This window comes from Pelodiscus sinensis, chromosome 32 (assembly GCF_052426305.1).
Source record: "Pelodiscus sinensis isolate ZL-2025 chromosome 32, ASM5242630v1, whole genome shotgun sequence".
NCBI lineage: Eukaryota > Metazoa > Chordata > Testudines > Trionychidae > Pelodiscus > Pelodiscus sinensis.
In genome coordinates, this window is record NC_143083.1 from 8,162,861 (window position 1) to 8,180,338 (window position 17,478).

General features: G+C 44.7%; 1 protein-coding gene across 1 annotated transcript in view; it reads right to left on the reverse strand.

Moving 5' to 3' along the window:
* The window catches only part of KDM4B (lysine demethylase 4B), a 193,820-nt gene that overhangs the window by 93,798 nt on the left and 82,544 nt on the right, over positions 1 to 17,478 (reverse strand). The window contains exon 6 of the mRNA XM_075903063.2: positions 8,323 to 8,372. Within this exon, the coding sequence (XP_075759178.1) occupies positions 8,323 to 8,372 (50 nt within the window). The remainder of the gene's footprint in view (positions 1 to 8,322; positions 8,373 to 17,478) is intronic.

The window sequence follows — 17,478 nt, forward strand, 5'->3', positions numbered from 1 at the left end:
TGCAAGACACCACATCCTATGCCATAGTAATGCTTTATCAGCGCTCCCCAGAAATACTGTGCCAGCCGTATTAGGGGCCTCAGAATTCCAGTGTCAGCTATACTCCCTGCAATCTACGGTTTTCCTGGCCTGAGCTCTTGTGATATTTCCACAACGCACTGCTACAAAGATTTGCATCACAGCATCACTGAGGCCTAGGAAAGTGAGTAATAAATAGGATCTCTCACAAATACTGTCCGGTCAGTGCCTACACATGGTCTCATTTCCAGTAATGCAATGTCTGAAAATAACAACAAAATGTGCATTCTTACTCATAATACTATATGACCCCATAAACCCTGCAGTATCGGAGTGTCTCATAATCCTTAATGGACTTCACTTCACAGCCCCCCGCAAGGTACATAAGTGGGGGATATTTTACAAATGGGGATCTGAGGTACAGAGGTGAAATGACTTGCCTAAGGTCACGTACAGCAATAATTGCTGTACTTCAGGGTCAGAACTATCCCCATCCATAGAATGGAACTGGGGCAACCTGTGCTACAGGGGGACACAGGGGCCAGGGCCACCTGGTGGATTAGCTGGGGCCTGGCACCAGTAGTAGTGAGCAATCCACTGGCTCCCAACATCCCTCAAGGGAGGGGGCAGAAGCTGGAAAGAGACAGAGCAGATTCCTGGGGGGAGGAGTGGAATGGCACAGGTGGCAGGCAATGTAGGCAAGGGAAGGTACTGTCTTCCCAAAAATGCCTACACTCCACTGCTGTGGGGGGCACAGGGGAAGGCTGAGGCCATGGTGCGGCAGCACAGTTCCCTGGGAAGGCTGGGGCTGCAGCGTGGCAGCCCAGCTTCCAGGACAGCCAGGCTGCTGCACTGTGGCTCCAGCCTTTCCCTGTGGCCCCAGCAGCTGTGGGGTGTATGCAGCCCCAGCCCTCCAAGTGGCCAGGAATGCTTGGGCTGTGGTTGGGCAGCGCTTGGCTCCACAGAGAGTGAAGGGGGTAGGAAGGTTGCTGAAGGGGAGTGGTGGAAGAGGTGGAGCTGGAGCTTCCCTTCCCCAACTGGGCCTTCACCTGCTGCCCGTGGGGTCAGGGGTTGTCTCAGGTCCCATACTCCCCTAGGGATGGCCCTGTTTGGAATGATGAATAAGGCAGGGGTAAGAAGAGAAACAAACGCCCACACATTTAAGAACCATCCAGTATATCTTATTACTGTTACCTTCATCCTCCCTCCTAGTCCCTGAGCACATGCATTTGTCTTCAACTATCTTAAGCCCTTCAGGGCAGGGATCATATCTCCTAATGTTTGTAGAGCACCTAGCACAATGGGAGACCCAATTCTCACTGAGGCGTTCAGGCACTAAATACAAAAAGTAACAAGCTGACATAAAGCTTGTCACCCTCCTGGGCCTTCCACTTTACCCTCTTGTGGTAAACTAAGCTGTAAACCGAATGTTTGAGCTGCCATTCAGAAGAGAGATTCAAATGCTGCCCAGGTGATTAGCAGAGCACCCACAGCAGGAAACATGTTTCTCTACTGGTGCATATCTGCATATGCCTCAGTTAATGTAACAAAATGTATTCTGCACATGGATGGAAAAATTAGAACTCTGCTCACAATACTACTGCCTTGTTCTAAACAAGTGGTTCTCAAGCTTATTTGATCAGGGTCCCCTTCTCTGTGTCTATAGTTTACACCCTGACCCTTCCTGTCACACAAGTACATATCCCAATTTTAAAAAAAAAATCAACATGCAACTCTCACTAGTAAGGCACTGATTCAAACAGAACTATTATATGAAGGGTGGCCAACCAGTTAGAGATGAAAAGCCAAAACAGCTGTGGACAGAGTGCAAAGAGCCATGTATATATCTATATATAGTAAACTTCCAATAATCCAGCACCTTTAGGATCTAGGGGTGCCGGATTATCAGATATGCCGGACTATCGGAAGGGGGGGCTATGAGGGGTCTGAGGTGGGGTATGGTGGAGGGGATGCCACCCCAGACCTCTCATAGCCCCCCCTTCCGATAGTCAGACTCCGCTCCAGGTGTCCCCGATTCAGCCGCTGCTGGTCAGTTTCTGCAGCAGCTGAATCGGGGATGCCTGTGGCAGAGCAGCTGGGGTGCTGCTGAGTTGGTCCTGCAGCCCTGAGGGGCAGCACTACGGGACCAACCCAGCAGCACCCCAGCTGCTCTGCCCCCAGTTTCCCTGATTCAGCTGCTGGTCAATTTCAGCAGCGGCTAAATCAGGGAAGCTGGGTGCAGAGCAGCCCCAATTGTCTGGCTGCCCGGAGCACTTCCGGGTTCCCAATGGTGCCGGACCATCAGGAGTGCTGGACCACTGGATGCCGGACCAACAGAGTTTTACTGTATGTCTGTTTTATATATAACATATATAAAACACAAAATGTAGTGATAAAAATGACATTACATGACATTCCGGACAAAAACCAATAAAAAAAAGTCTGTAGTCACTTAAATTCACAGCCAGTCCATAGATCTTCAGAGAACTTGACAATTGACAAACATCAAATGAAAAAAAACACCTTTAAAAATACAGTAATATTCTCACATTAAAGTAAGCATCCCCATCATATATTTTAAATTTAACACTACTGCCCTATTACGTCCTGTGAGTTTTTTAAAATTAAACTGAACTGAGAAGTAAATTAGCACAATTTGAAGTGCCTATTTCACTCCAGCTTGTTAATCTCTGGTATGGTTTTCTCATTTTTTTAAAACTTATGAATATTATGGCTTTTTATAATTCTAAAAATTCAGGTCTGTCCCAGACTGCAAATATGAGAGATTCAAAAACAAGAAGGGAGAGACTCATATCTCAGAATAAATGCTTCAGCCTGGCAAACAATAGCCTTTGAATTTTCTTTAAAGAAACACAGTGTAAACCAGGCACATGCTGATTCTTTTTTTCTCCTGGAATTTAAATATGACATCTGTGTTGGCTGCCTTATTCTGCATCCATGAAGACTTTGAGTTTAAAATGCTTCAGCCCCCGATCTAACCCAATGCCCTCCCTTTCCCCCAGAGACAGGCACTTCCACCCCTCCCAACCCAATGCCCTCCCTTTCCCCTGAGCCAGGCACCCCCTAGCCCTCCCCCCCTGCTAACCCAATCCCCTTTGCCTCCCCCAGAGCCCAACACCTCCAGCCCTTCCCCCACTCTAACCCAATGCCTGGGTCCCAAAACCGCCACCGTCATGCACTTCTCCCCTCCAGGTGCTGGGGCGTGTGCGCAGAGCGGCCAGCCATGAGCAGTCCAGGTACACGGCTCAGAACTAGCAAGAGCTGCATTTCTTTAAGCAAAGAGCTGCATGTGGCTAGGGTAGCCATGTGTCCGATATTGAACCAGAGGGCCTGGTATTTTCATCTACTGTCCAGTAAAAAAAAAAAAAAAAAAAAAAAAATCAGAAAATACCGGACACCTAAAATGTCCAATATTTTCTGATTTTTTTCCTGGCCAGGAGGAAAAAATCCCAGGTGCTAACTGGGTTCCACAGGAAAGCTGTCCATCTCAGCGCAGGGAGGCAAGATGGCGTGTGGCCACCGGCAGCTTGTTGGGCCAAAAAGCCTCAAAAGTGTTTCTTAAAGGGGTCACGCTTTTTTTTTTTTTTTTATTTTTTTTTATTTTTGGTTCGGTATCTTTTCAGAATCCATATGGCAACCCTACATGAGGCTCAAGAACCGTGGGCTGGCCACCCCTGCATTATACCACTGTACCAAGAGCATAACCAAAATTAATTGTGGTCAACACAGTCCCTAAGGTGCTGCAAGACTACTGGTTGTTTAAGTTTGTCCAGTTACAGACTAAACCAGCTACCCCTCTGGAAATAAATGCGCAGATAGCACCGACTTTGCATAATGCTATGCAAGCTTAACAGAAAACCCTCAAAATGCACAGCGCCATCTAGAGTCATATCCACAGTGCTAGCTCAAGACTGGATACATCAGGAGGAATCAGTTCTGCTAATTATTCATTACTGTGGCTAAAATGTGCGTAGTACGTCTTTTCTTTTCCCCTAAAGCTTCTCTCGCACTCTTTAGAATACATTTTGTGCCTCCAGGGGAGCTCGCCACCCAGTTTGAGAACCTCTGTTCTAGACAATGTTTCCTGTTGCCATTGGCTGATTAAACCAATCCAAATTAGGTGCTGAAGAAGAAAAACATCATGGGGAGAGGGGGGAGAGAAACCCCAGCCCTAGAAACAAAGCTAAATTGATGGGATGTAATGGAGGGAGTTTTAGAAAGTGCAAAGGATTACTGGATTCCAACAATTTTTTTTTTTTTTACTAAAAGCATTTCAATTAGAATTATGACTGCCTGCCACCCAGTTTGTCGTCCTTCTCTGCAGTTCCTCTTTTTAATGCACAGTTTAAGTGGCTCTCATTAAAACTACTAATAAAGGAGAACATTTTAAGTGATTAGCACCAATAACGTGGCAACACATTAACGTTCTCTCCATGGGCTCCACAACTCTCCCAGAGAGCCTTTTTATAGCTCAGCTATTCATTTTCCATATTAATCGCAAACTCATTTTGCTGTACCAAACATCTCCATAATACAATCCATTGACACAGCAGTAAGGGTGGGGGGGATGTTCAAAAGTGACATTTTATCTTTTTTTCCCCCAAACTAAAGGGATGGTGGGGGCACGGATTGGGAGTATGAGCCCAAAAAGAAGACCAGCTCATTAGCAACAGATCACTGGATTGTGTAAAAGAGAATTTTCAATATCCCTTAATTTTTTTTAGTCTGGTATAAAACTGCGTCCCTCTCCCTCTCCCTCTCCCCCTCCCTCCCTCCCCCTTAAATTTCTAGAAAACCTGACACTTGACCATAGACAAAAACTGCATGGCTCCGTAACTGCTCTGAAACTTTAATTTCCCAAATAATAGCTTTCAACATATTCTCTCTATTCATATTGTGTTATGGGTGTACATGGCTCTTAAAAGGCAAGAGAACACGACTCCCTTTCTCTGGGAAGCCCATGCACATTTAGACTAATCTTGATCCATGGATTGGCTTTTTATACTATGATATGATCGGTAAAAATGTTAGACTATCAGTGAGAAACGTTAATATTATAAAGCATATTTTGGTGGTTATCAGATTAAAAACAGGATAGAAAACCATTTACCAGGATATTTTCCAACCCTCTTTTCGATAAAGTCTAAACAAGGGAGACTCATCTATATGATAGTAACTGCTTGAAATCCATAGCTGAAAGCTAGCTTTACTGAATGGGGAGATTCAGTTTTTAGTTAGTAATTCCAGGTCTTTGGTTGGTACGGATTCCCTGCTCTACAGAGCCATGTGTGTCTATATTATTTTGTAATATTATAAAGAGATAGTACTCAATTTTTTTAAAAAAGTATAAGCCAGTCACCAAACCAGAGGATCTTCCCATTCTAATCTTCTCCCATTTTAAATCCACACAACTATTACCTCCCAAAATGGGGATGCTATGTTTTAACCACAGCAGTGACGCACTGATGCCATAATATATTGGAGATGGATACGGCAGATGTTAGGGTGTCACATTGACATCCATAGATGCAGATACCTGTGAATATCCATGGATCTGACGGGCTCTATGTATACGCACCCAGTCAGTCTGTGGCCAGTTTCACTGATTCAGTTGGCAGGCAGCTCTTTATAAGTTTGAACCAGGGGGTTATGAAATCTGACAAGACACCCATTTCTGTACAACCATACAGGGATGACAGAGCAAGTCCTGTATACAGGCAGTCCCCGAATTACGTGGATCCGACTTATGTCGGATCCGCACTTACGAACAGGGCTTTCTCGCCCCGGAGCTCGCAGGCAGCGGGACTGCCCAAAGCGCAGCGGTCCCGCCACCTCAACCTCCGGGGCGAGAAAAGCTGCTCCGGGTGCCTCTGGTCTGCTGGGGACCGTCTCCAGCAGACCAGGGACACCTGGAGCGAAGCCAGGGAGGCGGAGGGGTCCCCAGCAGACCAGGCTTTTGTTGTGGACCCTGGGGTAGAGCAGGTAGGGTGCTGCCGGGTTGGTCCTGCAGGGACCTACCTGGCAGCCCAGCTGTTCTGTCCCAGGCTCGAGATTCAGCCGCTGTTGAAACTGATCAGTGGCTGATTCCAGGAAGCTGGGGGCAGAGCATTTCTGCCTCCAGCTTCCTGTAGTCAGCCCCTGGTCAGTTTCAGCAGCAGCGGCTGAATCTGGAGCCAGTTCCGACTTACATACAAATTCAACTTAAGAACAAACCTATAGTCCCTATCTTGTACGTAACCCGGGGACTGCCTGTATAGGGTAATTCCTGGTTGTGGGGATGTAGAGAAGATCAGGGTTAAACCTATAAACAATTGTATCAATCGCTGGCATTGGAGAGAGTAGGGAAGATGCTTGTGTGGTCCAACGGCAATATGAAAGATGTCAGATTTTACCTGTTGCTTTTGTTATGGAGCTAATCTTAGTTTCAGTAAGCACATGCTCTCCTGATCAAAGAAACACAAGTCTCACAGAGACTCTTCAAAGTTATACAGTGGGGATGTTAAATACTGGTTAACTGAATAGTCGAGTAACCTCATGAATTCTTATCAGTTAGTCAACTATTCTATAGTCCCTGGGGGTTGGGGCGGCAGCCAGTGCGCTCCAGCCTCACTCCCAAGGAGCCCCCGCCACTCTGCACTGCTGCCTATATATCAGAGACCAGCTGCCTGCCTCATAGACCAGCTGCCTGTCACACTGTTCTGCTGCCTCCGATATAGCGCAGGGTGGCAGCAGCTCCTGCTTAGGGGGAGTCTGAGCTCCCAGACCTGGTGCGAACTGGAACTGAGCTTTAAAATACACTTTAAATGCAGAGCTGCAACAGGGGTAGGCCCTGGACCCATCACAAGCCAGGACTTAGCCGGGCTGCTGGCCAGCATGCTAAAAAATTACCAGTGAGGAAGGGGGAAAAAGCAAATACGTGTATTCTAGAGCATTAATTGATTACATTATTACATCCCTATTATAAAGGAGATGGTGGTAGAAGGTCCCATCAGTAAATGCCTTCTAAATCCAAGTCATACAGAATAAACGTGATAAGGGGCTACCCTGTAAGAAGTCTGTGACCATGTTGCAGAAGTCACTGCTAATTTGTTACCTCCTTTTTCTTTGCATATTAATATGAAGAAGCTGTCCAACATTTCTCATCTAATTTCCTATTTTAAGCACTTCTAATAATAGCTGAAAACTAGACTTGTTCCTGGGAAGACTCAAGTACACAATTAAGAGCTGAACACGAAGAGAACTCTATTTGTGGTATTAAGCATACGATTACCACAAGGTACATGGCTGGGATGGACCTGTTAAATTCAACAGATGCAGGGCCTAGTTAGAAGGACCCAGCTCTGTCAATGTAGGAGCTCTGATACCACACTGCACTGGAGAAAAAAAAACGTAACACTTGAATATCACTTGGCAATATCAAACCCTGTTCCTTCCCGCACTTCCACTTGAAACAAACAAAAATGTTTCCCTCCTATTCCCTCATTTTTAACCAGATGAAAATAAATGGCTCTAGAATATAGCATACCCAGGAAGAGAATGCCCCATTTTTGCAGCTCTAGCCATGGATGTATTCCCCCATCCCTTTCTGAACATTAAGTTTATTATAAGGAGAGGCACCATCTGTCCAGTAAACAGCCCTCTGGTAACAGAAATGCCACCAAAGAGGATATGTACGTCATTACATAGATCATGCAGAGAACACTCCAATAATTATAGCCCCTATATCCACCATTACTGAGTTTGTAAGCACATTTTTTATGAAAAATGCTCAGCAACAATCAATACAAATGCAGTTTGTATTTAACAGACTTATGAGGGTAGCAAAAAAATCCTACAACAATACTGTCTTTCAGAGATGTCTCCTAGCAGTGGGGAAAGGGAAGCTGCCATAGCAGCTCTAGTGCTGGCCCTCCACAGAAAGGGATCAATAGAGCTTTCATCTTATCGAGGCAGGCTTTAACATGGCATCAATTGCACATGGAGATGCAAGATGGGTTTCTGATTGAAATCCGCTCCCTAGACAGAGTGGCTTGATCTCAAAGACTCAAAATTAAAGGATTTTTCCATCAGTTTTAGTCTGGCCTTGATGTGTGAGGAGAGTGGTACAAAAAGGCAGCTATACCAGTAGTTACTGTTTACAGAACTAGCGATGAGACAACAAGAGTTTAGCCCTTCCTAACAATGACTCTGGGTCTAGCACAACCAATGAAAATTTACCACACAGCTTTATATTAGTCAGTTTCTGCAATAAGAACATTAACAAGGCAGACAGCCAAAGCTTACCTTTTGCCAGGCGTTCCAATCGCTTGCCATGCTCTGGTGGTATGGCATACCTAGGGGAAAAACAAAACACTCAGATAATTGCCGAATCTCAAATCAAGAATACAGTCACCGACGGGGAACAGGTGGGGGCGTGAATGTGGTAATCATCATTACTATAATGAGGACTCCCAAGTACATTAGAAAGTCTGTAGGCCAGTTCACTTCATATTGCTCCTCAGCTCTAAGACAAAAGTCATTTATCCAGCCTGCAAAGAATAACAGGGCGAAGTCATACCCCAAACTCTCCTTGTAAAGTAAAGTGAATTTCTGCCTATAGTGATCTGAAATTGCATGATCTAGCAGAGAGGATGACAGGATTTAGCCTCAAGATTTAGCCTCTAAGCTGATTTAAACTGACAGCTATAAAAAAAAAAAAACCCAAAACAACTGTCCAAAAAACCCACGGAGCATTTACTATATTAATGTGCTCCTAGTACCTTTTGATGGCACTTTAAATTGTATAATTATCAAACAATTTAATGTGTCTTGGACAAAATTACATTTATCACTTACATAAAAATGATAACAATAATCCCAATCCAAAACTCCGTTGTGGGATTAATGTCCCTTAAATATGAGAAATTAAACATTCCATTCCTTCTGGGAAAATACCGAAGGATTGGAAAAGTAGTAATTTATGTCTACAAGCCTGCTGCTGATTAATGTAATATCCCCAGTCCACAATGCTACTTTCACTTAATTAGTGCCTATAATTGGGAGTTGTAAAGATAAGATTAATTGAATATGGAAGATGTTAAAAGTTTAATACATTGAAACATGGTCATTGTGTTATCTGAAACTGCAGACTGCAAAAAGCTGAGCTGAGTCCATGGAGAGCCTGAATAAAAGAGTTGCTTGGACTGGAACCCAGCAGAACTGAATTTCCAGTGTGCTCACAAAACCTCAAAGTATAAAAATCTACAGGTCAATATCTCTGCCACGACCACAAAGCTCGCATGTGCACACAGTGCAACAACCAGCTCAAAATTTCCAAAACTCTTTACTCTGAACAGACTACTGCAAAGAAGAGGTGCTGTGCCATTTTATAGATCTGATTTTGCTGCTTGCTAAGAATAGTCACCAAGTGGAATTAAAAATGGGCCAAATTCAGCCTTCAATTATACCATCACAATCTCACTGAACTCAGTAGGGTTGCACTGAGGTGTGTGCAGAGGGAATTTGGCCAACTATATTTTAAGACCAAAAGCGGAGAAAACTCTGCCTTTCCATTGTAAATATTGTGCAAATTTGGGCTAACAAATCCTATATGATCAGACATGAAATTATCAACTAGAAGGTGAAAGAAAAAGGAGGTGACAGATTAGAAATTGCCACAATCAAAAGAATTACTGTAATTATATCAGTGAAAGGTCTGGATATCATGGATGGCCTACTGTCATTATCCTTGTGAATTCACTTAACTAACACTATGAAAAACGGCAATTGCTTTAGGGATAAAATCTTTGAGAGGCAGCTGGAAAAAAACATTAACAAGGCAGACAGCTAAAGCTTAACTTTACTATGCGGCTACTATTCAATAGGAGCTGCTGTAACATCTCTCACGTACCAATAGTTTGGACTCTGGTCAACAATGAAACAGCTTTAATTCTCACAACAAATGCTTTACTATACACCAGTGGTCACCAACTAGTAGATTGGGATCTACTGGTAGATCCTGGAGCCTCTGACAGGTGATCCTGACTGGTTTGGCTGGGAGGCTATCAAGCGCCAGCACTTCAGTGGCCTCTCCCCACACTGCCCTGCTGCTCCTATCCTCTGTCCCCAAGAGTCTCCTGCTGGCTGTGCATGGTGGGGCAGGCAAAAAAAGAGGCAAAAGATGTCAGGGTATTCCTTTTCCCCCACCCCTAAACTCCCTCTCCACAGAGTGAGCAGGGTGGGGCATTGGAGAGGGGGCAGGGAAGGAGGTGGGGCCAGGGTATTTGTACTTGAGGTAGATTCTGGATTGATTTAAATTCAAAAAGTAATCTTGTACTTAAAAAGGTTGGAGACCACTGCTGTACACCATCTCTGTAGCTACAATAGGACAACGGGACTACATTTTGTACATGATCCTCTTCCTTGTGACACATGCATCATGTTAACACTTGGGAGATTTCTACCTAGTGCTGAACAGTAATTTAATTTCATATTTAAAGCATTCTCGCTCTCATGCTGAGACAAATCACTTTGATGTTTATCCTCAGGGGACACATCAAAATGTTATGAAAAATCAAAATATTAAATTAATTAACCTCAGGATGAGGTGTCAAAATGAAGAGAGTTCAACTGCCCAGAAAGATACAATTGTTCAGCTCGCAGCTGCCTGGCTGGGACCCTTAACCACAGCACAGTGGCAGCCACTTTAAATGTGGCTGCTCTGTTCTGGGAATGAAGAGGAAGGTTTTATTCTCTGCCTTGCCCCTCAGCAAAATCTCTTAGCTCCCATTGGCCAGTTTGCAACCAATAGCAGCTGAGATATTTTGCTGGCAGCAGGGGCACCCAATGAAGCTTCCTCCCTCCCTCTCCCCTCCTTCACCCTGCCCAGAGTAGAGCCATATGGAGCAGCTTGCAATTGCAGCCTTCAGGTACCTGCAGGGTTGCTGACTGGGAGCTGCCTAGGTAGGTGCCTCCCAGCCAAAGCCTGCCTCTAGTACTCCCGCGATCTCCACCCCCCTCCCAACTACCACCCAAACTCTCTGCACCCCTTTCCTTCAGGTCACAACCCCCTCCTTCACTCAAACTCCCTCTCAGACTCCACACCCTCTCCTGCACCCAGTCTCCTACCCCAATCTTCCCTCTGCACCCAGCCTCTGCCCTAGCCCCCAAACCTCCTCAATAGAAATGTGGCCCTTAAGCTCTTGCCAAAATTTTGGAGTGGCCCCCCCATTAAAATTCTTGCCCAACCCTGGTCTACACTGAAAAGTTATATTGGCATAGCTATGTTCGAGGCATATTAAAAATCCCACCCCAAGACACAAAAAAGCTGACCTAGCGAACACCCACTGTAGACCGCAAAAAAAAAAAAAAAAAAAAAAAAAAAAAAAAAAAAAAAACACGTGTTTGGGTTTTTGCCCATGAAAGCTCATGCCCAATTAAATCTTAGAAAATCCTAACAACGACCCCCTGATTTTAGTAACAGTTAATTATAAGACTGCTGTCTCTTTCCTGGTAGACACTGGAGCCCAATTATCCATGATTAAAAGAGAAAACTTTTTCGGGCCTCCACCTTCTGGCAGAAAGCAGGTTTTGGTTACAGAAGTGAACGGCACTACTGTGTCTTACCCGCTGGTCAAAGTAAAGCTGGATATCCCTCTAAACCCCTACCAGCAACCCAGGAAACATGAGTTGATACTTGGGAATGCCAATATACTGGGCATGGACATCCTAAAGGGCAAGGAAGGAATCATTGGTGGGGAAAGGTGGGCATTCGGAGCTGGCTGCAAACCCAGCACAACAATCCTGGAGGAGGGGAGGTTCCTCTCTATAGGGGGGTCAGGTTACTAGCCCAAGCTCCTGCTCTTCCACCATCAGCTGTGACTCATGTAAAACAATACAATGTCCCAGCTGAAGCTGTAGTGCCTGTCACTGAGCTAATTAAAGATCTGGAAACAAGGGGAGTCTTAATTCGCACTCACTCCCCTTACAACTCCCCGGTATGGCCAGTAAAGAAACCTAATGGTAAATGGAGGCTCACAATTGATTACAGAAAATTAAACAGTAACACAGGACCCCTAACAGCAGCAGTCCCCAACATAGCAAGCATTGTAAATACCATACAGACTTGGAACAAGCAATAGCTAGCTGTGCTAGATATAAAGGACATGTTTTTCATGGTCCCTTTACAGCCTGCAGACCAGAACAGATTGGCTTTTACACGGAAGGGTGTCCAATACACTTTCACACATATGCCCCAAGGGTTCAAGCATTCCCCCACTATTTGCCATGGGGCACTGTCAAAGATCCTAGATGGTTTAATCATGCCACCTAGTATCCAAATGCTGCAATATATAGATGATATCCTAATAGGAGGGGACACTACTGAAGAAGTGCAGCAGGCTGTGGAATTAATAAAGACTGCCTTAGAAAATCTTGGGTTAGCTTTACCCCCAGATAAGTGCCAGGGTCCCTCTCATGAGGTGAAGTTCCTGGGTGCTGTTTGGATGGGAGGGCAGAGGTCGGTGCCTGATGACACTGTACAGGAACTGAGCCAGGCACCTTCACCTAGGGACAAGTCCCAACTAAGGCAAACCCTGGGAGTTTTAGGGTTTTGGCGAAAACATGTGCCCGGTTTTGCTGTAATTGCCCGACCACTGTATAACCTGCTAAAGAAAAGTGCTGTTTGGGAATGGACCCCTGTACATGAGGAAGCGCTGCAGCAGCTAATAAACAAAATACACACATACCAAGCTCCGGGTCCAATCCATCCCGATGCTCCATTTCACTTGTATCTCACTATAGGAGCTACGGGAATGTCTTATGCCCTATGGCAAGAGAGTGAAACTGCACCTCGCCGCCCCATACAATTCGGCTCAAAGTCATGGCAGGGATCACAAGCCAATTACACTCCCTATGAGAAAGTGCTCCTGGCAGCCTATACTGCTCTAAGGGAGACTGAGGAGCTAACACAGACTCGCGCTATAACCATACACACTCCCCTTCCAATTATTAAGCCCATATTGGAAGAAAAGGAGCTGCCACCAGGAGTAGCACAGAAAATGACCACCCAGAAATGGGCACTGTACATACACTACAGGGTGGGTGGCGCAGACTCCGCACAGAACCCCACTATGATTAAGGAGTCTTTGTGGAGGGTGGGAATGCCCAATGAATATCACCTGCCCCCGCAGCCCTCTCCCATTCAAAACACCGCTCCATTTGACCCATCTCACCCTGAGGGAGTGTGGTTCACATACGGTAGTGCTAAATTGATTAAAGGGAGATGGAAGGGAATGGCTGCAGCTGTCCCAGCAGACAATTCCACCACACCCTTAACTATCAATGTGGACGGATCAGCTCTGCTTGTAGAACTAGCAGCAATCAAGCTGGCTTGTGAAGCAGGTGCCAGTACTATCTATACAGACTCCTATGCTGTCAGGAGCCACCCAGTGGATAACTAACTGGAAAAATAACCACTGGGAAATAGGAGGGAAACCTGTATGGGGATTAGAGTACTGGAAGTGGATCTACCACCATGCCACCCCTAAGTATTGGACATGTGTCAGCACACCAAAAAAATAACACCCCGACTGCATGATTAAATAACCTAGCTGATGAAGCAGCACACAACGCCTATACATCTGGCTACATGAAAATCTGGGACACACGGGGAATGAGGAGCTGGTGAGGCAGGCACATATCAGGGGGTGGCCCATCACCCACCAACAGGCTAGGGATTTAGTGCAAGCCTGCACTACATGTGCTGAGACCAGGAGGCATATCACGGAAGGACAACGGTTTGCCAAAATAAGGGATGAGAAAACACTATGGGGGACCTGGCAGGTCGATTATGTGGGTCCATTGTCCACCACCAGGCAAGGGTGGAAATACATTCTCACAGCAGTTGAAGTCTCGGGTGTATAGTGCACACACACACCGGGGCGTCTGAGAGCCTGTTGGCTGCCCTCTGCGACAGGACCCCGGTCCTAGCAGTAAAGTCACAGACGTTAAACTATTTTTGGGGTGCCCTCCAGCCTCCTAGGCTGCCCACTGCAATGAGACTTTGCATCTCAGCAGTTGAAGACTTGGGTGTAACACACACGCACACACTGCCCTGACCATTTCGGCTGACAGGTGCATCAGGATTCCTCATTGTTTTTGCAGATATAGACTTGTAGACAGCAGATCTGTGGGAAAAAAATTTTCAACCTAGAAACAGTCTCTTAGAGAGGTGGATCTACAACAGTTTGAAGAACCCTTCCTGCTACTTTAAAGTCTATGCTAACTAACAGCCCTTTGCCCACGCCAGGCAGGAAGCTGCTCCAGTACCCATCCATTAGTGGGCGATGCTTACCAATTTACAGGTTAACCTTTCACATCCCTACCTTATACCTCTGCCATCTCTCAAGTTTTGTACTTTGGTGGACTGCTTACCCTCACCTCTCTAGAGAAGTGTCCTGTAGGACACAGATTAACAGTAAGAGATGTCCATCGTACTTCAGAGCAAACGGGCCCTGCTTTTTTTTCTTGTCAGATCATTTATGGGTCCAAAAGCAATACTTGCTGAAGGTATCCAGGACGAATAAACGTATTTAACCAGTCTGTGTCTGGTACTCATGAAAGATCTTATTAGATATTTCCCAGAACAGGGACACTTCCATTCCTCTAATGAAATGGACGGCAAACCACGTGTCTCTTTGCAAGCAACAAGCAGTAGAAGTTAAAATTATGTCTCCTTTGGCTACTGAACTAGCAACTTCCATCACAGACAGATGCAAACAATAAGAGAGCTTCTTTAAAGACATACAGGAAGGGTGTCTCAAAATTATCGAATCCAATACTCTCAACCTTTTCAGACTAGTGTACCCCTTTCAGGAGTCTAATTTGTGTTGTGTACCCCAAGTTTCACCTCACTTAAAGACTACTTGCTCACAAAAATCAGACACGAACACAAAAGTGACAGCAGACTACTGGTGAAAAATAATTTCTTTTTAACCATATAATTCTAAAATAAATCAACTGGAATTTAAATATTGAACTTACATTTCAGTGTATAATACATAGAGCAGTATAAATCAAGTCACTGTATGAACTTTTTGTATGTACTGACTTCGATAGTGCTTTTTATGTAGCCTGTTGTAAAACTATGCAAATATCTAGATGACTTGATGAACCCTCCAGAAGACCTCTGTGTACCCCCAGTACCCTGATTGAGAACCTCTGTTCTAATAAAAATGTAACACCAAATAAAGTGTTGGAGCTCTGAATACATGGTTCTTTCAGGAATAAGATTTGTCAATAAAGTCCTGCACTGACAATTAAGGAACTGGTACCCTCAAAGCTGATGTGCAATTTAAAATAATAAGAATTCAGGTGTAGAAGGGATTTTGAAAGGTCATCTAGTCCAGCTACCTGCACAGAGGTACGACCAAGTATACCTAATTCATTCCTGCCAGGTGTTTATCTAACCTATTCTTTAAAACCTCCAATAACAGGGATTCCACAACCTCTCTGGAAAGCATTTTCCAGAGTGTCACTATCCTTAGTCAAAGTTTTTCCTAATATCTAACTTAAGTCTCCCCTGCTCCAAAGCAAACCTATTATTTCTTCTCTCACCTTCAGTGTTCATGGTGAACTGATCGCTACCATCTTTATAACAGCCCTTATCATATCTGAAGACTGCTTTCATGTCACACTTTGTTCGTCTTTGCTCAAGACTAAATGTGCAGTTTTTTAAAACCTTCCCTCATAGGGCAGATTTTCTAAACCTTTTATCATTTGTATTTCTCTCCTGTGGACAAACTGGATGGACCCCAGATTTTTCTTAAAGAGTGGTGCAACACTCCAGCTGAGCCCTCAGCAGTGCTGAACACAGCAAGTCAATTACCTTCTGCCATCTATTGTCTAGCCACTAATTCCAATTTGGGGCTGTTCATTTGATTTTTCCTTCCTAAATTTAGTATTTTGTCTTGATTGAATTTCATCTTGTTGCTATCAAACCAATTTTCCAATTTGTCAAGGTCTTTTTAATTCTAAACCTGTTCTGCAGAGTCCTAGCAACCCCTCCCCATTTGGTGTAAGCTGCAGATTTTATAAGGATACTCTCCACTACTTTATCCAAGTCACCAAAGAAAATATAGAATAGTGCTGGACCCAGGGCAGACCACAGTAGGACCCCATTAGAGAGACATCCCCATTTTGCAGCAAACCATCGATAACTACTCTGAATACACTCTTTCAATCACTTCTGCACACACCTTACAATAATTTCATCTAGGTCAGGGGCAGGGAAACTTTTTTGGGCCAGTGGCTGCTGACCCACAGAAAAACCAGTCAGAGGGCACACATAAGTGAGAAAAAAAAAACCCTTCTCTGACGTAGCCCGATTGAGAAGGAGAAAGACATTCCCCATATTTCCCTCACACATCAGATCCTTGGGGGGCCCCAGCTAATAGATCTTTTCTTCTTCAGCAGGGGGGAGGATGGCAGGGGGGCTGGAGTGCCTGTGCAGGCTCCCCGATGCTGAGGAAAGCCCCAAGCCTCAGGGGCTGAATCCAGAGAAGTTGGGAGCCACATCCGGCTCATGGACCTTAAGTTCCCCACCTCGATCTAGGGATGTTAAATATCGGTTAATTGAATAGTAAATTAACCTCATGAATTTTTATCAGTCAGCCAGGAGTCGTCCCCTGCTATTTCAAGCTGCTGCCTCTGCTGCACAAGCCAGGACAGAGCCAGGCTGATTGCCTGCCTATCTCCTGATGCTCTTTAAATGCAGAGCCACAGCAGGGTGGGTCCCAGACCCAGCGCAAGCCAGGACTGAGCCAGGCTGCTGGCCAGCATGCTAAAAAATTTACTAGCAAAGTGGAGGTGTGGGAGAGGAAAATGCATGTAGCATTTAGCAATGCATGTAGCATTAACCAATAAGCTTTTGCTTATCTGTTAATCGATTAATCGACTACCCTATTATAGCCCTACCCTGATCTAGGCCACATTTCACTAATTTGTTTATAAGAATGTCAAGAGAGATGATGTTAAAAGCCTTACTAAAAATAAAGATATATCATCTTTACAGGTTTCCCACTTTGCATCCAGTAGGCCAGTAACCGTATGAAAGAGAAAATTAGGTTGATTTATCATGATTTGTTAAGAACAAATCAATGCTGGCTATTACTTATAACCCTATTATCCTCAAGGCACTTACAAACACATTGTTTAATAACTTGTTCCAGTATTTTTACAGGGATCAAAAGTCAGGCTGACGAGACTATAATTCTTCTTTGCTCCCTTTTTAAAGACAGGTACTCTGTCTGCACTTCTTTAGCCAACTGGAACCTCACCAGTCCTCTATGGAACTCTCAAAGATCACTCAAATATAACTAACTGATATTTGATCTGATATTTGATTTGATCTTCCACTATTTGATCTGAGGAAGTGGGTCTGGCCCACGAAAGCTCATCTAA